This window comes from Stegodyphus dumicola, chromosome 8 (genome assembly GCF_044657685.1).
Source record: "Stegodyphus dumicola isolate Sdum_Otavi_A_Nest chromosome 8, ASM4465768v1".
Lineage (NCBI taxonomy): Eukaryota > Metazoa > Arthropoda > Arachnida > Araneae > Eresidae > Stegodyphus > Stegodyphus dumicola.
In genome coordinates, this window is record NC_140775.1 from 5178209 (window position 1) to 5202982 (window position 24774).

At 35.6% G+C, this 24774-nt stretch overlaps 1 protein-coding gene across 1 annotated transcript in view; it reads right to left on the bottom strand.

Annotated features, from left to right (window-relative positions):
* dachs (unconventional myosin-IXb-like dachs) overlaps positions 1–2038 on the bottom strand; it is a 215216-nt gene extending 213178 nt beyond the window's left edge. The window contains exon 1 of the mRNA XM_085821527.1: positions 537–2038. Coding sequence (XP_085677653.1) covers positions 537–627 — 91 coding nt within the window. The 5' untranslated portion in view covers positions 628–2038. The remainder of the gene's footprint in view (positions 1–536) is intronic.
* Between the last annotated feature and the right edge of the window lie 22736 nt (positions 2039–24774).

Genomic DNA, 24774 nt, shown 5'->3' on the forward strand with positions numbered 1-24774 from the left:
AAAAAGAATTTGTAAGGAAAACTGGCTCCTGTTTGCATTACAGATGGGGAAAACTAAATGTGCAGCCCACCCTTTTCCCAGGGCTCGAACCCCAGACGAACTCCCAGTATTCAGCGGTCTTATCCACTCGATCACTAGTAGGGCAAAGTAATTCGAGAATGAATGGCGCGGTCTCTCTTGCTTGAAAGAAGAATCTAGCTGAATATTTGTTACAATTAATTTTTGTTCCTTGAAGATGAGAGATCATATAATTTTCCTTTGAAACCTTTATCAATTCAAAGCCGAATTTTCCCCAGCTTCTTTCAAAATAACTATCTGAACATTTTACATTTATTTTCCTCTCATTCTTCTGGAAGACTGAAAATTTTAAATAAACATTAAAATATGCAAAGATGCAAATTTTTAAAAACATGAATTCGAGGCTTCATTGGGTAGTTAGCAGCCCTTAGAGAGCTGATTTGTCTCTTTTTAAAAGATATTCACGATATGGATCTAAAATAAACAAGAAAACAGTCAAAACGAATACTGAAATTTACCTTGCAGTTTCCTTTCTGTCTCCCAGAACTTTTGTAGCTCTGTAAAGTACTTGTCCAGTATGAAGACCTTGGACAGTCCCATGGTCGCCATGGCACAGTGCCTCCCAATTTTATTCGTAGGACACTACCTTGGTCACATGACCGAGGTAGGCATCCTATAGAGGCTGATGAAAAAATTTCTCCGTCCCTCAATCTTTTACCTTCGCAGGTTTGGCAACAAGAATGTGTATTCCAAAAACTAAACTCCTCAGGGAAGTTTGGAGGCAAACTTTCAAAGTCTTGAGTTCATACACGAAAATATTTGGCAGCGAGTTTGCTTGTTTTGGAATTATTCACACAGCGTTTGAGATTCAGCAAAGTATATCTCAACAAGTAAAAAAAATATATCCAACGTGTCGCATGAGGACCGCTAAAACTTAATATAATAATAATATATGGCACAAGTAGTTGTTTGTGTTCATTTGGCGTTTGTTGGAAATAAAAAAAAAAAATCTTGTAGTTCCTTCTGCTCTTTTTAATTTGGCCTTTTAATATCCCAAGAACAAGAACTTTTTGGGGGGGGGTGAGTTCTTCAACCAGTTGCTTTTCTTCCTGATCTTAACATTTAAAATTAGAAAATAGTAAATATTATTAAAAATTTGGTAGAAGAAAGCTTGTTATGCAATCAGCCGTAAATGCATGTTGTATAGAAATGAAAGCTTTCGAAATTTATAAATGGAGGACATAAAGAGGATTTTTAAAATTTGAAGTGAATTTGAATAGAATTCTCCTTATTTCTAGAGTCGAGTGATCTGTGACATTACCACTTGCCCTTTCTAGTGAAAGAAGGTTGCAAAAGAGTACAAACATCGTAACAACCAAGAAACCGGTATCTTCGTTTGTCTATCAACAGAAGTCATAAATTCCCAATGCTTGACAGCAAGCAGCACTCCAGAATTTATTACCAGCGATTACTATACCTATAAACAAATCCATCCTTATATTGTCCGATGCTTGTGCCGGGAAAGATAAAATACAAGAAATGGCAAGACATCGGGAAAGAATATAGAATGATAATGATTATTTTTTTACTGGAAGGTTTAGAATGCAGCGTCTTGTCCCTCGGTGAAACTGGTGATTGCACAATAATTTTAGGCACTTCCTCTTCGAAGACTTTTGCAACGTTTCATTGAAAATATGTCAGCCTGGGGGTGTTTCACTGATTTGGAACTTGAGAGTTATTCCCTTTTAGAAAAAATAACAACAGTGTCTGTGCTCGTATCTCCAATGGAATGCACATATATGCAGGTGGTTATTCACCGCTTCGGCGACGCGGCGAGTATATTAAGTAGGCAATTCAACAAACTTGGCACACAGAATAAACGATAACACGTAACACCTTTTCTTGCTTTCGGTGTAAATGCCGATGTTCTTCACTTTTTTACAGCATGTTGCTGACACGTTAGCTACAATCGATGCAGCTTAAAAACTCGCATCTTTTGAAATGCCGATTTCTTCTAACAGACTTGAGTTCGCTCTTCTGACGGTTAAAGCAACTGCTCATTGGCCGCTCCCCTTTGGCAGGGTGGGTAGAAGGTCCTCGGGGGCAAAGGGAAGGGGGGCCAAGAACGGGATTTGCTGCAAGAGAGAGAGAGCAAAGCTTCTGTGGTAAGGAGCAAGACAGGTATGGGATGTTCCATTCTGACCTTCTGTGAGGGTTGGTGGGTAGGATGGGACACTTGTTGCTTTCCCGGGATGCGGCAAAGCAAAGTAAACAAACAAATCCTGAAGAAGTAAGAGTTTCTTTTTTAATTTTGTTTTGTTTCTTATCGCCCCAGGAGCAGCAGAATTTTTTGCCTCGAGTCCCCTTCGATTTCTGAAGGAAAAAAAATTCAGCTTAAAGAAGACTAATTCAGAGCTAAAAGAAGTCAACGAAAATAGAGGGGGGAGGGAAGTTAAATATGAAGATCTATAATGTGTCACCCTCAGCACTGATTAAAAAGTAATCAATTAGACAATGTGACGCATAAAGTGGTGTTATGGAATTAAAACGAAATTTAAATTTATACTTCAGAATTTCTCTTTAAATTTTTAAATTTCATTTGGAGGCAGAAAGAAATATTTCATTAACATTAGAAATTATTAGTTTTATTGATGTTAAAACAGGAATTCCAAACCTTTTCCTTCTATGGAACAATTTTAACAGATCGGCTTTCTTCATCGAATTCCAATACGCATGTCTCTAGAATACACAGTATGCAGCATAATTATAATACAAAAAATTGCACATAATTGCTTTTTCTTGTACTTCTTGCAGAAAAAAAATCACGTTAAAAATATTACTGATTTTTAAAATATGTTAAATAGTGTATTTTTTCCTTCACATTTATTTTACATAATTTCGTCCTTTTTACATGACACAGCTTCTATCAGTTTTACGAGATTAATATTTGGGGGGAGAGGGTAATCAATGCGACCTTTATTTTGCCGATCCATTGCCCCTGCATGTTCGGTTGACCCGCCATAAAATTTCATCGACCCCTAGGAGATCAGTATCGACTCCGTTGGGAGCCACTGCTTTACTTGAAAATTTTTGTACCGTTACGTTACGTTACGCTTCCATGCATTTATTTTTGACGTAACTTCACAATTGTTGTCATAACATGATTAACTATTGTTTAACTCAATCTAGTATTACCAGATCTCTGAGTTCTGCCATTCAACCAAGCATGAAATCCGTAATTTAACTTCGAAATTTCACCAATTTATATCTGCTTAGCAAATTAAGCAATTTAAAAGTAATAATCGCGCTTCTAAATAATTTAAAACTGTATTTTGCTTTTTTGGTAACCTATCTAATGATATTATTTAAAATATATTTAATTTATAGCAAGTCAAAATGACAATTTTGGGGAACATTTGCAGCTACACCGTACTTAATAGAAAGGATTTTTAACGCCGTGGATTGGAACTTTAGGAAAACCAAAACATTTTACTCAATAATATTCTGTATATTCACAACTTCAATTGCTCCGAAGCCCACCGCAGCCCGGGTCTATAGTACTTCTTAGTTTTTAGGATAAATCATTATTCTAGCCATAGCGTTCTGGAGCCCTAAATGAGAAGGCCCCACCACTTCTTTTATGTAACTGAACAACAAATTCAGCAGAATTTGATCTCGAAAATTTTATTTTTAATAATAAAATTACACTAAAAATGGATTCCAACTTTTGCATGCATGCCTCTCTTTCCTTGGGAAATAAACCCTCGGATGTCGGTCGAGACTTCTAAGGAAAGAAAAGCTTGCATGTCAAAGGCTGATTCTCCAGAAAGTACAATGAATTTCTGAACAGCGGTCAGTTGTTTGTTTTTTCTCGCAGCTAACCCTCAGATTCGGGGAAAATGTGTTCCCCTATCTCATTCTGCTGGACAGCTAATTATACTGAGAAGAGTTCGCGGTCAGAAAATGCTGGACGCTTTTCTTTTTGCTTTCATACCTTTTCACCATCCGTTAAAATTTTCTCTATACTCCGTTATTGTTTATAGCATTCTCTCTAATCTCTTTAGGGACACTTTAAACATTTTATACTTTTCCATTGGTGTGCTGGAAAAAGAGTGGTCTTTATTGCTATCATCCCTCGAAGTAGTAGTTGAATTCAGATATTCATTTTAACCGGAGACCGGTTGAGCTATTTCTTAGTTTTTATATGAAATTAATTTCCAAACGGAACCGCAAATAAGTCAAGGCCCAGTACCTTATTTTATTATTTAACTATTTACCATTTATTTAATAACTTATTAAATTTTTATTTATCTCTTCGCATTTTATGATTACATTTAAAATTTAATTATTTAATTATCCTAATCATTAATTACGCAGTTACTTTAATAATTAATTATTTAATATTTAATATTATTAATTATTTTATTAGTCATTATTTTGATTTTTTCTTGTTCCTCTTTCCTGGCGGTCTGGTGTCGCTTTCCGGCACTTCCGATTTTAGAAATTTATGCGCTGGGTTCAATATATAGCATCATGATCCTAATTTATCATAGTGCAGGGCGTTTCATTTTGAATGCGACGAAAAGAACAACATTGCGCACATTCCGTAATTGATTTATTAAGGCGAAACAAATTAATTCTGAAATACAATCATACAAGTTTTATCTGGCAACGGCGAAAGATCTCCAAGTTACGAAATCGCCGCTAGAGGCACTGTTAATCAAAATGGCGCTATCCATGCAGGAGAAAGCGTACTGTGTTTTGGAATATGCCAAAAAACATCGTCGTTTGTTGTCGTTCAAAGACATTTTTGCACGAAATTTGGTAAAGAACCACCTCGTGGTCGCAACATTGAACAGTGGGTGAAGCAGTTTCAGGACAGGGGTCGCTTGTGTCAGAAGATCATCACGGAAGTTGTTGGAAAATTCGTGAAACGTTTTTACGAAATCCAACAAAATCAACTAGTCGTGCGGGTTCTGAACGCAATGTGCCTCATGTAACGGTGAGGCATACGTTACGATGGCTGAGGGAAAAAGAATTTATCATTCGTCTTCAAGACACCCCTACGAGAAATGGGTCGAGCTCGTTTCTACGGCAAAAGACAGCTGCAGACTAACTGGCGAGAGCTTTTCTTATGATAGACAGATTGTACAGGAGATAAGAACCTTCTGACAAACCTTTTGCGTTGTTTTCTGGGAGAACTTTCAAGATAAGCTGGAAGTAGATGGTTAAACGAACAGACTTGTGTTCAGGAATGAAGGCACTTTTCACTTTTCTGGTAAACTGATTGCCCTAATGTAAGATCTGGGGCACGGAAAATTCAAGTAGTGTAATCGAACATCAGCTTGATTCTTCAAAGGTGAACGTTTTCTGAGCCATTTCTAACAATTGTGCTTCTGGTCCTCTTTCCTTCCTGGAAAAATCTATTAACGACTGCATTTACTAAGATATGCTATCAGCTATCAGAGTTGCTGTTCCCTCAGTTGGAGGAAGTGGCTTCCGGCTTCATTCTCAAGCAAGACGGCGCTTCATCCCATTGACATAAAAACGTACTCCAGTACATGAACTATTGTCTACCCCATCGCTGGATCAGCTGCGCTAGGTCAAACGGTATACCATTGCTTTGTCGGCCATCCAGATCCCCAGATTTAACCTCTTGTGATTTTTCCTTTTTGTTAAAGACGAAATATACGTACTTCTTTTTTCCCAGGAATTATAGCAACTAAAGCATGGGATAACTAACCTGCTCGAATCGTTAATAAAGGCTATTCCATCACGAATGTAGCAGGAACTGGAATCCCGCATAGATATTTGCCGTGTCACCGGAGGGACACACATACAATAGCTATAAAAACTTGGATAACTATAGTTTCACTATAAATTTGATTTATTAAAATATCAGCGATATATAAAATATCAGCGAATATTAAAATGTCAGGGAGATCAGACAGCTAACGTCTTAACTACTATAAAGTATTTTCTCCCTTTCTGCATGCCTTTGTGGTGCAACGGTAGAACACTCGGCGAGTAATCGAGAGATCCAGGTTCGAGTCCCGGTACATTTTCCACCTTTCCTGCTTTAAAATAATTTAATGACTCCACAGGGGCGCCAGAATTAAAAGGTGGTGGAGTCTCCAAATCCGCAGTCACCCTTTAAAAGGGAGAGTATATAAGGTATTATCTTCCTCCTTTCTGCATGTCTTCGTGGTGTAACGGTAGCATTGGCGCGTAATCGAGAGATCCAGGCTCGAGTCCCGGCGAAGGCATTGCACATTTTTCATAGTTTAAGTTCCTGCTTTAAAATAACCTAATGACTCTACAGTAGCAATCATAAATTTCTTTTCAGTTTGGAAAAGACTCATCTCCATCGTGCGCAAAGGATGCGGTTTTTAAGGCAAACAACACAAACTGCAATTGAAATTTCAAGCGATATAGTATTTGTAACAATATAAGGCAGTAATTTCAAGTTTAGATTGCAAGTTAGCCGAATTCACGATCTAAAAGACAGCTGATGGGCCAAAGATTTTTTTTTTTTGGGGGGGGAGGAACAAAATGAAATTTTCTAACAAAATAAAATTTTTAAGTAAGTTTTAAACTTCAGTTATTTATACAATTTATCGAAATATACGTACAAAATAACAACACAACAAAAATAAAGACAATGTAATGGAAAAATTCAAGTACATATTTATTTTCTATCTGAAAACTTAAAGTGGGTACCTCCAGGAAATTGCTATTGATTTACACTTCTTAATTCAAACAGATCAACAGATAAATATAGAATTTCAGACTGACATTTATTTCAAATAATCTTAATATATTGAATTAATCGCTAAATAACTTACTTTCAACCAAAAATAAACAAATTAAAAAAAAAGCTTTTTCTGAGAAAACTTTCCGAGTGAGGCAAAACTTGAGGGTAAAATATGGCAACTTTCCTTACATCATCAAGAATTTTTGGAGCAGAAAAGGCGAGCTGATGTCCAATGTTCTCGCCCGGATTCAAAATTCGGAATTTCCAACGCTAGCTGGATATGTTTTGGAGGCACGTTACGAAGGCAGGTGGGAAGAAGAAAGTAAAATCTGTTCTTTTTTTTTTCCACTTATTGTATTTTTAATTTATCTTTAATTTTTACGTTCATAAACTTATTGTTATTAGTCTAAAGGGGCTTTGTCCCTGAAGAACTTTGTTTTCGTTTTGCGATTTTGCGTTAAATCACTATAAATGTCCGTTTCAGTTTTCAAACTGTTGCCACCCAATGTTAGAGTCCTGCATTATATTTGAAGAAATTAAATAATGAAAAATCTGCATCAATGTATGCATATTTCTCGCATTGTGATAAAACAACGGTACATAGAGTCATCGAATTTTGAATGACGTAATCCTCCTACGAATATGGGCATATGGAAGACCAAATTTGAAATTTGGAAATTGTTTTATTATCAATTTCCTATTTTGTAAAACTTTAATGAATTTTTGATTAACAAACTCAAGGATTTCAAAGCAAGTAATGGTAACACTCTACCGGGGTGGGAATAAACCTTTTCATCTCCAGCGCACGGAACTGTGTATCGGAAATTCTAAAGATATATTCATCTTAAAATTATTTTGTGACATTGCTATTGAACTGAATTTTATATTTTAAGTGCAAACATGATATTTAATAAATAAAGGTAACACACAAAACGATAAAAAAACGCCCCTTTGGACGTAATTTAAAATCTGAAACCTTTTAGATTTTTTAAATTTATATTATTAATTAATTTATTTATTACAAACTAGCGAGAATGCAACAGTGGCGACATAAACCCAAGCTGCGTGGTGTGATTTCAAAATTAAAATTTATATAAATATATATACATATATATATATATAAATTCTTAGCATCTATGTTTTGTCCATTAATAGCGGGAACATAACAACGGAGGTATGTACTTAAGATGGGTCTCGTGAGAGTAACGTTCTTATATAAACGCCTCAGTGGGGTCCCCGTAAGGTGGTTTTACGAATTACTACGTAGACAGTGACCTTTCTTTTATTTTGCAAGATCAAATGTGCAAAATTTCATTGTATTGCTTTTAAATCGCTTAGTTCGTTCATTATCAACAGAATAAATTTGAACGAAAAATTGACCATCTTACACTTTACTCAACCACAACGTAAAGACGCTTGAAAGATAAAAATATTTTAATTCGGGCAGTGGCAACGCATTTATTTTAAATCACTCAGAAAAAAAAATTCAAATTTTAAATCACTGAGAAAAGAAATTCAAACGTAATAAATAAATTTAATTTATTAAATTTAGTTTAAAAATTTAAAATTTAAAAAATTAATTTCTTATATTTGAAAGATAAATATATTGCTGAGTGCAGAGCGGCAACACACTTCTTTTACTAATTCAGAAGTCAAACAACAAAAATCAGTGTTAATTTTCAACTTTAACACTTCTTTTAGTCGTGTTTTCCGATTAAATTCGAACCTTAAATATCTTACGCTTTGCAAAGTGGCAACACAAAGCTTTTGAGTCTAGTGGTGTAGCTAGGGTGGGGCAAGGTGGACATCTGTACCCGGGCGCAGCATCCAAGGGGCGCCAAATTGATGCTACGAAATTTTTTAATGAAATGTTTTCCATTCTTGGCACGCAGAAAGGGGCGCAAATTCTTTAGTTGTCCCGGGCGCTGGAAATTCTAGCTACCTTCTGAAATTAAATCCCTGAGTTTTTGTTCAAAAGTTTATTAAATTTGCACAAAATTTATGTATATAAACAGTGTGGACCCCGTGGGATGGGTTTTGAGAAAACTTACACAGACAGTGACCTTCCTTTTGCATTGAAGGTCATGTGTGCCAAATTGCAACAAGATTACAATAAAACTGTAGATTTGTTTGAATTACAAACACACGGACACTCTTATTTATTTATGAAGGACATTTAAAAATAATAAATAAATAAATAAATAAATAAGGAAAGGAAAAAGAGAGAGAGAGAACTATGCGGGCTTTGCTTTCGTCTTGTAAAAATGGTAAGTCTTTTTCTATCAGCTGCTGATATCAAGTCTTCTCCTATGGCGAATTTAAACAACCGATCGCCTTAACTTGCTGCTGATAAAATCTGATTTTGATTAGCTCAGATGACCATTTCTAGAATTTGATTATACTCCCGGCATCACTTGCGTGGCGGCCATTACGAATTCGATTTCAATACAAGCGGACGAACCACCATTCCGGTACCGTTCGTTCGTGCGCAGAGCGATGAAACGTGACTGATTACATTCGAATAATTTAGCCGAAATAATTTATCATCTCCAGCACTTCGGTGGCAGAGAGGATTCAGTTTTCATCCCCGACAGGTGAAACTTTTTATGGACATATGTCTACTTAAAATAAGTGGTTTCTTTCGTAGGAAGATGCCGATGAATAGTTCCACTATGAGGATCGAGATTTCTATTATGAATATTTGCTATTGTTCCCTGAATTCCATTATAAGTATGTTTCCAGTATCAGGTGTTTCCACAATGAGTGTTCACTGAGTTTCCATCACGAATTTTCTATGAATTCCATTATGAGTATTATGCTAGTCGCTTCCATTAAGAGGATCCCGTTTTCTGTTACGAATGTTTGCTGCTGCTCCACTGAGTATGTTTCCACAACGAATATTTGGTGAATTCCAGTATGAGTATTATGCTAGTGATTTCCGCTATGAGTGTTCTGTGTGTTCCATTATGAGTACTATGGTAGTAGTTTCCATTATGAGGATCGCTATTTCCACTATGAGGATTACGTTGGAGATTTCTATTATGAATATTTGCTTTGTTCCACTGTGAGTAATCTTCTACAATGAGTGTTCTGTGAGTTCCGCTATGAGTATTATGCTAGGGCTATTTTTCCCTATAAGTATTTTCTGACTTCCAATGTGAATGTTTTATGAGTTCTATTATGAGTATTATGCTCTTGATTTCCATTGAGGATCACAGTTTCTAGGATGAGCATTATGCTAGTTGTCTCTGTTATGAGGATCGCAATTTTTACAATGAGTATTAGCTATTGTTCCATTATGAGTATGTTTCTACTATGAATATTATTATTATAATAAATGTGTACGAGCTTCGACTTAATAGTCAGTACATCCCTCTAAAGTGATGCCCTCTTATTAGGCAGGAGGCAGGATTCAGTTTCTATCTGAAAACTTAAAGTGGGTACCTCCAGGAAATTGCTATTGATTTACACTTCTTAATTCAAACAGATCAACAGATAAATATAGAATTTCAGACTGACATTTATTTCAAATAATCTTAATATATTGAATTAATCGCTAAATAACTTACTTTCAACCAAAAATAAACAAATTAAAAAAAAAGCTTTTTCTGAGAAAACTTTCCGAGTGAGGCAAAACTTGAGGGTAAAATATGGCAACTTTCCTTACATCATCAAGAATTTTTGGAGCAGAAAAGGCGAGCTGATGTCCAATGTTCTCGCCCGGATTCAAAATTCGGAATTTCCAACGCTAGCTGGATATGTTTTGGAGGCACGTTACGAAGGCAGGTGGGAAGAAGAAAGTAAAATCTGTTCTTTTTTTTTTCCACTTATTGTATTTTTAATTTATCTTTAATTTTTACGTTCATAAACTTATTGTTATTAGTCTAAAGGGGCTTTGTCCCTGAAGAACTTTGTTTTCGTTTTGCGATTTTGCGTTAAATCACTATAAATGTCCGTTTCAGTTTTCAAACTGTTGCCACCCAATGTTAGAGTCCTGCATTATATTTGAAGAAATTAAATAATGAAAAATCTGCATCAATGTATGCATATTTCTCGCATTGTGATAAAACAACGGTACATAGAGTCATCGAATTTTGAATGACGTAATCCTCCTACGAATATGGGCATATGGAAGACCAAATTTGAAATTTGGAAATTGTTTTATTATCAATTTCCTATTTTGTAAAACTTTAATGAATTTTTGATTAACAAACTCAAGGATTTCAAAGCAAGTAATGGTAACACTCTACCGGGGTGGGAATAAACCTTTTCATCTCCAGCGCACGGAACTGTGTATCGGAAATTCTAAAGATATATTCATCTTAAAATTATTTTGTGACATTGCTATTGAACTGAATTTTATATTTTAAGTGCAAACATGATATTTAATAAATAAAGGTAACACACAAAACGATAAAAAAACGCCCCTTTGGACGTAATTTAAAATCTGAAACCTTTTAGATTTTTTAAATTTATATTATTAATTAATTTATTTATTACAAACTAGCGAGAATGCAACAGTGGCGACATAAACCCAAGCTGCGTGGTGTGATTTCAAAATTAAAATTTATATAAATATATATACATATATATATATATAAATTCTTAGCATCTATGTTTTGTCCATTAATAGCGGGAACATAACAACGGAGGTATGTACTTAAGATGGGTCTCGTGAGAGTAACGTTCTTATATAAACGCCTCAGTGGGGTCCCCGTAAGGTGGTTTTACGAATTACTACGTAGACAGTGACCTGAGGCAGGATTCAGACAAGCCAACTTGGTGATGTTTCGTAAGTCTCATTTGCTGCCGCCCAATCCCACACTTACCGGGCAACAGACCATTACACAGTCTGCGAACTTATCACCAAACCCCTCGTGGTCACACCGTGTGTGACGATCTTACGTTGGGTTCTAGAACCGCCAGGCTTGAATTTTTATCATCCAGTGCCGAGACTTTCAAGGTACAGATCCTAGCCTGTACAATAAACGACTGCTGGGCAGGGCACTATGAATATGAGTGTTTTGTAAGTTCCACTATGAACAACACTGCAAGTGGTTTTCCCTACGAGGATCGCTGCCTCTTGAAGCATCGCGACACAGATTCAATATATTGATATCAGTTTCGCATGAAACCATAATAAATAGCTTAATTCTTTATTATTAGTTCAGGCACCGAGCACCATTTAAAGCCGAAGAATTTATATTACCTCAAGTTAATCTTTTTGGAAATCTCACCTCATTAAATATAGCTCTGCAAATTAATACCACTCGCATTTTTAGCTATGAAATGTTCAGCTGTATAAAGGGACTACCCTTGTTATTAAAATTGCCTTTCTTCCCTGACAACATCGTCCATAGCAATGCTGGGTTAAGAATTTTAGAGACCTAAGTACTTGAAGAATCCTAGTGTCCCAACATCATTCGTCTGTTTTTTTTTTCCATTTATTTTTTCGGTCTTAGTTTCGCTGCAAGATGCATTCCACTTGACCATTCCAACACACATTCCGCTTGATCATTCCAACACACATTGCACTTCGTTTAGCTGCAACATACATTTCAGTTGACCATTCCAACACACATTCCACTTGATCATTCCAACACACATTCTCCTTGATTCCAACATACATTCCGCTTGACCATTCCAAAACACATTCCAACACACATTCTCCTTGAGCATTCCAACATACATTCCGCTTGACCATTCCAAAACACATTCCAACACACATTCTCCTTCAGCATTCCAACATACATTCCACCACACATTCCACTTGACCATTCCAACACACATTCCATTCGACCATTCCAACATACATTCCACTTGACCATTCCAATACACATTCCACTTAACCATTCCAACACACATTCCACTTGGTTTAGCTGCAACATATATTCCACCTGGCCATTTCAACATACATTCCACTTGGTTTAACAACAGAAATTCCGGAAGTGGGGAAATAGTTGTGGAGTCCTTTTTCTCTTGATGCCCTTATAGGAAGCATGCGCTTACGTTGCTTAATGGTTGATTCAGTTCCGATCGACGGACTTCCATTTCTTGTAATTCGTCATAAAGAAGAACTTTGAATCTCGAATGCCTCATTTCATTTACAGACAAATTAGCTGAACAAAAAACGCCTCGGATGACGAACGGTACCTCGAGATGCGAGCACCGAATTTGACAGCATATAATGTTCAAATGTGTTTCGAGTAAAGTGGAAGGATCCGCGCCAGAACTGGTTCAAATCAACAGTGACTCCACGCAAAATACTGGTAGCTTTTTTACAATTCACGGAGAGCTCTTGTTGGGAGCGTGCTATTCGTTCGCGAACTGAATCACTTTATCGAAAGATTTACCGAAATTTTGTTTCGCGAAAAAAGAGCGGAGTTTGTTTAATGTTCACCCACGGACAGTTCTTTTAGGAAAAATGCCAGGAAAGTTCAATTCCCATTTTCAGGGGAAAAAAGAATGTTTGCCTTCGCACGCTAAAAGTGAGTTTAATTGTTATGATTCCTAAGCTTTTTGAATTTTATTATTAGTTTTATGTAGATATGAGGTTTCAGGGAGTCTCAAAAATCTACGGTTGGAAAAAAATAGTTCCGGAAGTCAGCGTTTGACTGCGTCAACTCTTTCGATCCCATTGCTCGTTCGATTCTCTTCGCAATTCGATCCATCTTCGCTAACCGCTCTTGATTCACTCCTCGTTCCCGATATTTTCCATCAAGGTTGTTGTTAATGAGCAGTGAGTCATAAAAAAGAACCGATTCAGTTCAGTGAGTGAGCGGTTCTGACTCGCTACCCGAAACAGCGATTTTGCTCGTCCTTTATTTGGAGGTAATTTACACCACATAATTAAATTGCTATTTTTCGAGCAGTTTAATATGCAGAAGCAGTTTATTTGATAATGGAGATTATATCATAATTCAAAATGGTACACGCCGTCAATAAAGAAATAATAAATATCATTAGAAATGAAAATACTAAGAAGAATATTTACAAGAGAACCTTCTTAATGTCAGTGAGTTCAAACTTGAAACCAAACTTGGCAGTGAGATCAAACAGTGAGGAGATAAATGATAAGCGGATGACGAAGCCATATAGAGTAGTGGTCTATATCCCGAAGACCTGAAGCAACCTACCTGCTAGACCTGCTAGCTACCTGCTAGCTACCTGCTAGACCCGAAGCAATCATGTGCGACCCGCGAATGCATTTCAGTTATATACGTGTTGCAAACATGGCGCTGCAAAAATTTTATGATTTTAATTAATTGGAATTTCAAAATTCACGTAATTTCAAGATTTTAATTATTTATAAAATTAAAACCTTTCGTGTAGGTGAGCTTTATGATGATTATCTTGATTTCGTGTAGACCATTATTATGATGGCTTTTATCTTATCGAACAGTCTTCAACTTGCATAAAGGTGACGACAACTTTAGTAACAAGGGGAACCTATAGCTATCGGCGCCTCGGGAAGTTTCTCGAATTCCCGATAAACTCATCCGACCCTCCTAAATCTTCTAAACCCATTTTATATTTAAATGTGCTTAAAATCAGTGTCGTAATTCTTAGAAAACTCCAACGCATACGTTCCTTCAAATGTATTGTGTAGGTAGGATCACACATTCAAAACATTTCCGAAGAACAACTCATTAGAACAATTTTTCTGTTTCGTAACATGATATAAAACAGCCAATCACCACAGATCGTTTGAGAGTTATTATTATATATATGGAAAACTAGTTTACCATTAAGTCCCAATCACATATGTTTTCGCTACGAGAGACCGGACGTCGAAAGTGACAATTCTCAGAACCCGCACATTTCTACGAAACCTACGTAACTAGGTTATTTTTACTTACTAAATAGACTTGAACGCCAAACAGTAATGGATTATGACTCAGATTGGGACCACGTGATCCTACAGAAGCAGAACTTTCGTCTGATTGGTTGATCTCTACCCGGGACAGAGCTGCTGACGAAACATTTTCGGCGAAGTTCCAAAATATCCCGCATAGCCGGAACATCGTTTCCGTAGCTAGGCGGGCCTTCGCTTCCAGCGGTGCTCTTTTTTGTAGGAATCTTCTCATTTAAACCAGTGATACCAGAATCTCGTTTCCCAGAAAAGTCCCGTCTAGCAGGGACCATCGCTAGATGCGATAATCTCTTTACGAGGCTGATGACGAGAGTTTCGATGCTGATAGCTGATTGGTTGTGGAAAACGAAAAAGTGACAATATTTTGAGAAAGAAGAGAGAAAATCGCGCGTCTTTCTTTTGTTTATAAAACAGGTCGAAAAGTTAATTTAGAAGACAAACAACAAAAATCGGCGTTATATTTTCAAATTTTCACAGGACTAGTTTCGATGGTTTTACCGAACCATCATCATCGTTCAATCGCTCATTTGCGCTTTTGCAGCTGAGGATGATGGTTCGGCAAAACCATCGAAACTAGTCCTGTGAAAATTTGAAAATATAACGCTGATTTTTGTTGTTTGACTTCTAAATTGATATTTGTTCGGCGTGTTACTGTATCTTAAAGGTAGGAAAGTTGTTTGAAATAGCTGTTCATCTGAAATGTATGGATGTATGATACTAACCTTATAGTATATTATTATAACTCACTTTAAGGAATTGCAGCGAGAAATACTTTGTGCGAGAAACCCAATGAAAAATAAAGCAAATTTGGCTACTGAAACATGGAACTGATATCCCATATTACATGCCATGAAGCTACTATTCATAATCCACAGTTCTTTCTTTTCATCTTTTAATAATGACAGCGTTAACTTAGCATCATAAATAATTTCAAGACACGGTTATGATTCACTTTTATTCAAAACTGGAAAAAAAATAAGCAAACTCAGTTGCGAATTTTTGCACATAGAAATAATCGCTTTGTTTGGGAATACATTTACACGCGAACATTTTTTTTTTTTTTTTTTTCCATAGTTAAAAAATAACAACAAAAGACCACGATTGACCTATCAGGATCTAAATTCCGCGATGAAGATGATTTGTAGTCATTTTTCCCCAGTGCGCGAACATTTTACAAACAAATTTTGCATTTACGTACAAACTTTATAATTACTGACATGCAAACATATGTATTTTAATTCATATGCCGAAGAAGATGTAATAAATAAAACAAAGAGACCGAATAGTTATTATTTATTATCAAATTGTGTCCCGCTTGCAAAGATTTCTCTGAAAACTTAGACATTTTTCACAAGTCAGTTTTTTACTTTAAATCAAAGCAAGTTATTTAATAATAAATTAAAAGAATTAGAATTATCTGAAATAAATGTGAATCGGAAATATTAATATATTTAGCAGTCAATGTGTGGCAACAATTAAATATTTTGCAGGTACTAAATTTTAGATTTCAGATTTGAATTTTTCCTTTGCATTATGGCTATTATTTATGTACCTTTTGATAAATATTTAGTGAGTAAAATTTAAAACGGACTTGAGCATTTTTAGCCCAAAAGAGAGGAGTTAGTCCCGAATGAGATATTACTCTCGAAACGAAATTTTGCAGCGAAATACTTAAATGCGTCGTATCACTTTTCAAATTGTTGCCAGCAAATATCATCATCCTGTAATATATTTAAAGAAATCATATAATGAAGAATCTGCATGAATGTACATATGTTTCTCGCATTGTAACAAAACAACAGCACCTAGAACTAACAAATTTTGAATAACGTAGTACTCCACCCGAATATGGGCACCCGGAAGGCCGAATTTGGAATCTGTTTTATTACCTATTTCATATTTTGTAAAACTTTAATGAATTTTTGATTCACAAACTCAACGATTTCAAAGGGAGCAGTGGCAACACTGTACGAGAATTTGTCTCCAGCATGCGAGACTGTCTACCGGAAATTGTAAAGATATGCTGCTTTTAAATATTTTATGATTTAGCCGTTGAATCGAATTTTATATGGGATGAGCGACAAGAAAGTGATATTTAATAAAGAAGGTAAACACAAAACATCAATAATGAAAAGACGAAAAAAGTTTTTTTTTAAGCCATTTTGTAAAAAATCTGAACACTGATATGATGAACTGAAAAAAGACTGAAAAAAAAAAAAAAAAAAAAAAGAGTAAAATGTATGCCTGCTATGCTGTTATGCATTTTACTGCTATGCTGTTATGCATGCTTAAAATGTTTGCCCGCTATGCTGTTATGCCTGCTATGTTAAAACACTGCTATGCTGTTTTCAAAATTTTTGTAATTTCCCTTTTGAGTTAGTTATATATGGCTTAACTAAGAAGAGAATAATGCTTAATAATAAAGCTAAAAAGACAAAAAAAAGTGGTTTAGTAGGAGTGAGTGTAACAGCAGACTGGTAGACTGCGAGTCCAGCGAGAACGTAAAAAACCGTAACAAACCCTTCCGGGTGACCGTTAAAATCTGAAACGCCTCAGACATTTTATTTATTCATTTGGTTTTTTTTTTTTTTTTTTTTTCCTTTCTATCCTAAAGAACAATGTTCTGGCTCGTTAGCACTTTTCAGATCTTGCATTCGACCCGAAAGCATTCTGAATCTGAGACCTCGGATATAGATAGAATACAATGTGTATTTTATTGCGGCTTCCACCTTATTGTATTGTGGGCTAACCAACCTGCAAGATTCTTGAGGTATGCGTGTAGGTGAACAGGAAGCATTCAAACACTACTTATTTATAACTAACGAAATAAACAAATCAAAAATTAATTTTAAAAATGAAGTCACATATTTTACGAGCAAGAATACTTCTTACATCCGGTTTAAGCATCCGTACATTAAAAACTTTGAAAAGCTTCTTTTCCTTTTTTTCCTACGTATACTTCCAGTTCCATGTTTTAAACCACAATTTCCAATTCAGCACGGCGCACGTGCAGAAGTTGGAAGATAACAAAGAGAAAGAAATTTATTCTAATCTTTATAAAACTGTTCGTTAAAAGGAATAATAACTACTTCCCGAACATTTTTCAACTTTAATTTTATTTTTTCGAGAAGCAATCTATAACTCTCGCTTTTCTTTCCACTTTCTGCTTTCTTTCTCTTTATTTCTCTCCCTCCCTTCTCCCTTACATGATTCTCTACATGTTCTAGAGAGCGGGCGACTAGCAAGGTAAGTAAGGGGGCAGATGGAAAGATATATGGTCCTTGCAGATAGGTATTGGCTCAGGTTTTGCTGCTACAATGTTTCCGAGAGAACGGATACGGCGTCTTTCCTTTCTTTCCTTTTTTTTTTTTTTTTTTTTACCGCATCGCAGCATCAAAAGTGTTGATATTTCATAACATTTATTTCCAAGCGATTATATTCGTTTCACCTTTAAATTTTTTAAGAAACCGGCTACTAGGGCGAAGGTCTACAATAGTTGTAATAATAATAATGTTAATAACGTATTTCCTCGCATATCCTCCCCCTTTTTTAACTAATTTTATAATCAAAAAATAAATAAAATCTGAAAGGTTTCAGATTTTATATTACGCCCAAAGGGGCGTTTTCTTAACATTTTGTGTGTTACCTTTATTTATTAAATATCATATTCCTTGCACTCAAACTATAAAATTCAATTCAACGGCAATATTGTAGAGACATTAGGATTATTTTTCGAAGCCAGAGAGATGAAAAATTAGCAACTGCCTTCGCCGAGAATCGAACCCGGACCTGTGGAATACCGGCCCAGCGTGCAGAACCAATACACCACGAAGGCATGCTAGGAAAGTGGGAGAAATACCTTATAATATAACAAAATATTTAAAAAGAGTATAACTTTAAAATTTCCAATACACGGTCTCGCGTGCTGGACATAAAAATGTTTTTCGCCCCCTTCCGGAATTTCATGAGATTCTCATAGTGTAAAATTTTGTTAACACGTTCGTTAACATCTAGGAGAATACTCGTAGTTAGCAAATTTGCTTTACTTGCCAGCTACGAGATAACTCGTTATTAAATAAATGACCGAGTACGAGTATTGTAATAAATGCATACAATGTTTAGGTGCATAAAGCCTGCAGGAAGAGGATAATTAATACACTTGGTGTACTGAAGTGGATCATTTATTTTTTAAAAGTAGGTATCAGATGATTTATTTCTCAAAACTATAACTGTTTAAAGTGCAATTTTTTTTTAAAAAATTTCTTTATTTACTTGGGGAATGTTATAAGCGGACTACTAAAATTTTTTTCGGTGGTTACGTAAAACTAATGGAAAATAGCCTATCTCATTTATAAAATAATCAGCCACGTAAAGGAGAGATGCCCCGCGAAGGGCATTTTAAGGGAACCTGGCTCGTATCTACGTTACACATGGGGAAAACTACGAGTGTACTCTTGTGAATTTGGTTACTACTAAAAGTAGTCTATTACATCTATTAAGACACAAAAACACGCCGAACAAATTTCGCAATTTAAAAGCAATAGCCATTGACAGGGGCTTTTCACCCAACATTATTAATCAAGCAGTTAAAAAATTCTCATCTCAAGGACACTCTTGTTTTATGAGATTATAAAAATTCTGTTGTCATTCCCTTCTTTCCATCAATTAGCTATAAAAGTTGCACATATTTTGCAGAAATTTAACTTTCGGGTCGTTTATTCTCCCATCAACAAAATTCCGAGTTCCATACTCAAGGACCCCATTACGGATATTACGGATATGAATTCCTGGGGTATTTATAGGATTCCTTGCCAGTGTGGTTTAATTTGCATTGGCCAAACTTAGAGAGCCTTAAAATTTCGCGTCAAGGAACATGAGGCATATGAAACACAGAAGTCTTCTGTTGCCCAACATTGTTGGTCCGAAAATCACACTTTCAATTTTTCTGTTGCCAAAATTATTCAAAAAACATCTTCCATTGGAGAACTGGATTTTCTAGAGGCATTTCACATTCAAAAAATTGTTTCTGTTTTAGTTAACGATCCTAATTCCAATCCATTTTTGCCTTCGGCCTTTAAAGAAATTATGTTTTAGTTCTGGTTTCATCAACAGATGGCGCCTCTAGCTTATTTTCTTTCCAGGCTTTCTTATCTTACCTGATCATTATATCCTATCTCGTTCATTTGCGCCCTTGCAGCTGAGGATGATGGTTCGGTAAAACCATCGAAAAAAGTCCTGTGAAAATTCGAAAATATAACGCTGATTTTTGTTGTTTGACTTCTGAATTATTATATCTATGTTCAAATAATAAAATAACGGAAAATAATTTAAAAACATAAAAACAACAATAGGAGCTTGGCGCGTATGAACAGAAGCACTTAAGCAGTTTTAGCAGCGAACGTGTTAAGTATAAGATATGAACTGGGAGACCTTGTGAAGTATTTTTTACTTCCTTGTACGAAATAAAGGAAGTACTGTAATTGCGAAAATTTTCAGGTGTCATATTTCAACAAAAACATCCATTTTGTCCGCTCTGGAATCCATCCGAACGATGTTTTTGCGTGAGATTAATAGGTACGAACAGAATAAACGAAAACAATAAAAACAATGCATAAATAAAATATAATAAGGTATATATACTGTATAAACGGAAATAAAAAACTAAATAATTTCCCTAAACCGAATGTAGAAATGAATTTAAAATGGATTCACAAGAGATTTTTTTCGTGACACAAGTATGTATGTACGTATATATTTGGAATAACTCAAAAACGAGTAGCCTTAGAACTTTGAAATATTGTATATGGAATTGCTATAATACGTAGTTGTGCACCTCCTTTTTTTTTTTTTTTTTTTTTTTGTTTCGTTTCAGTCGGCTGTACCAAACTTTAAAAAAAGGTGTAATAATGTTAACGGCGTAGAGCGTAGATCCTTATGAAGAGGAAGAATTCAGATTGCGTAGAATGCTAAAATGCTGAAGCCATAATGACTAGGAAATGTGGCAGTCGAAGTGGATTAAATTTCATTTTTATTTCAATTGACATTTGTGGTTACAGTTCACTTGGCACTCTAATGGTGCCTATTCAAGCACATTTATATATTTGATAGGAAGAGAGCAGAGCGAAATAGCGTCTTAACAGGAAGAGAGGTAGAAGCTAAAAGTACGCCATTATCCAATACAGAGGTTCACCAACCAACCAATACGGAGATTGTTAATTAAGAGAAAAGTTTCACTTTTCGAAATTTTAAGTTCAGTTTCCGAATTAGCTATGTCATCAGCGTTACGCTAGCCATGTGACGGGGACTGCTCTAGAAATGACGCAGTTCAAAAAAAGTAATGACTATTTTTAGAATACGGAGAGGAAATATTCAAATTAAAAATGAGGAATTAAGAGTCTCAAACCCAATGAGGCCGCCATTTGTTTGCATTTGAAACTCTTAATAGAATCGTGAATTAAGTCAGTCGATGTACTTACTTCGCAGAGTGGGACGAAAAGTAAACTTTTAGTTTGGGGCACCGAAAAATCTGTCTTCTCGCCCTCTGCACGAATTACTTGTTTTTGCGTGGAAACTCTAATTTTAATAGTATTTTTTTTTAAACTGGTTTTAAATGTATTTAGTGTTTTAGGTTTGTCTGTATCTTACAAGTTTTAATGAAGATGTTTTGAGATTTTATGTTTTTTTGCCTTGCCGCGAAGCGAAAACTGAATTAATTGAATGAGAAATCTGTCTGTATTAATTCGAGGAAATAAGTTTAAATGAAATGCAGCACAAAAGGTGTATAATTTAATAGCCGTAGAAAGGAGTCATGTGGTGGCTACACCTGATATTATTTATTCCTAATGGCACGTTACAAGACTCCTGAAAATCAAATTGTAGAGTATTAAATTTCGTAATTTTGACAAAATTGTTTTTCCCGTTTTAAAAAGGAGAAGCACGAATACTTGTGTCATCTAAAGCCCTTCTGAAGTTTTATTTAATCTGGTAAAATTTTCTGTATGTCAGAAAGTAACTGAAAAGTAAAGAAAGGTTTAAATAAAGCTTTTTATTCAAGCAGAACATAAATATACGTTCTTGTGCTAACAGTATCAAACACAGCTGTTGATGACGCAACTAAAGTAATAGTTAACTGAAGTTAAAAAAAAAATAAACTAGTAGTCAAAGATTACACAATTCAAATCTGACTCTAAGCTGGCTCAGGAATTCTAACTTTCGTGTCAAATTCAAATGTCGGCAGCGATATAATACAAAGCCAAATAATTACAACTTTCAAAGCTGTCAGGGACTAAACATAGCTTGCACGCATTGGCAAGAAACAAGATCTGTTTTATAGCCGACAAACCTTAGATTAAATACTAGCTAATTCATTTACGTTCTGGTGAGAAAACGGAAATGCGAAGTTGCGCACATGCTGTTCGTACGTGTTTTTTTTTTTTTGGGGGGGGGGGCGGGACAATTTTGTTGTGCTACAGACACACAATAACAATAATCTGAAAACCTTCATATTTTAAATTACGTCCAAAGGGACGTTTTTCTAACATATTGTGTGTTACCTTTATTTATTAAATATCATATTCTTCGCAATTAAACCATAAAATTCACTTCCACAACAATATCGCGAAATAGTTTTAGAACGAGCATATCTTCAGAATGTCCGACACGCAGTCTCGCTCGCTGGAGATAAAACTGTTTTTTCCTGTACAAAGTTGCCATTGCTCGCTTTGAAATCCTAGAATTTGTTAATCAAAGATAAGTTTTACAAAATATGACATCCATAATAAAAGAAATTCCAAATTTCAAATTTGGGTTTCCACATGCCCATATTCGCAGGAGGATTACGTCATTCAAAATTGGATGACTCTAGGTTACCGTTGTTTTATCACAGTGCGAGAAACATGCATACATTTATGCAGATTTTTCATTATTTAATTTCTTTAAGTATAATATAGGGCGATAATACTCGGTGGCAACAATGCAAAAAGTGAAACAACGCTTGTAGTGAATTAACGCAAAACGCCGAAACGAAATAAATAGTCCTTCTGGGCAAATTGACCCTTTGGATAAATAATAATAATAATTTGCTTGGAAGTTTTTTTAACTGTAACTATATTTTTGAAAGCATAAATTATCATTTGCTTCTTGACAGTTTTGTTTTCATAAAAAAATGGCGCTGTTAAAGAAACAATGGATGTAAGGCCATGTTTGTGCTCTTTAGAAAGAAAATTAATTGTATCTAGTTATTACAAAAACGTTGTGAAAGCCGCGATTTTTCGATACCTAAAGTTACGATAGGTAAAATTGTGAACAAGAAGAAAAAAGTCAAAGTTTGGCTTCAATTCGAAGAATTGTTTCAAATACATATAAAAAAAAAAAAAAAAAAAAAAAAATATTTTGAATGTTGCCAAGGGTAAGATTTTTAATGTTAAAAGAAAATCCTGCAAGTCAAAGGACAGCTGCAGATTCATTAAAATGCTCAGTGTCCACTGTAAACAAAGTGATTAATGCTGGGTTGACGGCTAAAAAGGTGAAAAAAACCTAATGTGCATCTTCTTTCTCCACGACATATCCCCGAACTCACAACGAGCTGCAGAATTCTTAATGAGAAATGGGCCCACCAGCGGCCGAGCGGTAAAGTCGCTGAACACTGGTAGTTCGGTCTGAGGTTCGAATCCCGCGAATGGGCTGGCTGCATGGGCGTTTTCGTGATTTTCCCCATGCGTAACGTGTATACGAGAAAATTTTCCTTAGTCCACCACGAAGGCACCCCTTCCCTTAGGCAGGTAGCCCTCGAGGCTTTGCCATAATCATACACACACACACACGTTATGAGAAGTATTTATGGGGATTAAAACGGAAAAATATTGTCGCAATAGATGAATCTCGGGTGTATTTAAATGACTGCAGTAAACAGAGATCTGTTTATTATCATCAAAGAGGAGGAAAAAATCTTAAAACATGGTTCAATGAATCTAAAGAAAGTTTTTCTAAGGGATTTATGATTTCTGCTGGTTTTTCGTATAATGACAAATTAAAAATAAAGAGAGTGAAGCGAAACGTTAAGACAAAACTCCACAAATTTTCATATTTTACATCCAGTTTTCAAATATGAAATACCTTCTCTTTAGCCACAGTGCCACCAATCGGTAGAACTGCATCGAGACAGAGCCAGTAACTGCACACCAAAATCCACTTTTAATTTCCTGGACAAGAATAGAACAAGATACGGGTATCAAGGACATACACTTCACTCGGATCCCTACTAAATCTCGTGATGTATCCCTCATGGATTTTTGAACTTCTGGACTTTTAAAAAGCGAATCGTCCAAATGTCGACCTTCAACTCTCCTTGGACTTTGGAAAGCCGTTCTAGAGGAATGGGATAAAATACCTCTTCCAATACTACAGAAAGCTGTACTGTGTAGGAAGTTACGGAGTAGAAAGATAGTGAAGAATAAAAGTTGTCAATCAGAACATTACAAATACAAATTTTAAGGTAAAATATTTCTTTAAATACAATGAAATTCGTCTAAAAAGTGTGGGCACAGAAAAGGGTGCTATGATAAATAAGTGGCTAATTTAAATAATAACGTTACACACTTTTGTAACTAGAAACGTATATTTGCCATCGACGGCTGAGGAAAAAAAATCCCTGGTGCGTGTATTATTTAATATCAAAACACATGTATTTAGTAAAATATAGTGTTTTCCGGAAGCATGTAAATTTGTATCACATGAATATTCCACGAATGTCAACAATTCCGCGTTGTTGCCACTTGCATTACCCCCCTTTATGCAAGCATTTTTTCGAGTGCTCCGTAATACAGCAAGAATAACTGAAGAAGAGATTGCAGAAGACTCTCCTAGAAGGCCATTCCTTCTTGCCCAATGGGGATTAGTCCAACAACCCGGCAAAGAAAAGAACCGAAGATTCCAGCGAGTGACGACATGGAACTAAAGGGGGGGGGGAAAATGGCAAACCGAACTCCGAATGGTAACTGAAATGCAAGAAAAGATTCTGAGCAGCCCAAGGGTAAAAATTCCAGTTGTCAGTCAAAAGCTGTCCATCTCTTTTCAGTCCTGTTCTGGGCCGAACCCCTCAAGGAAGCCAGCTAACGTCGGATGGCTCGGC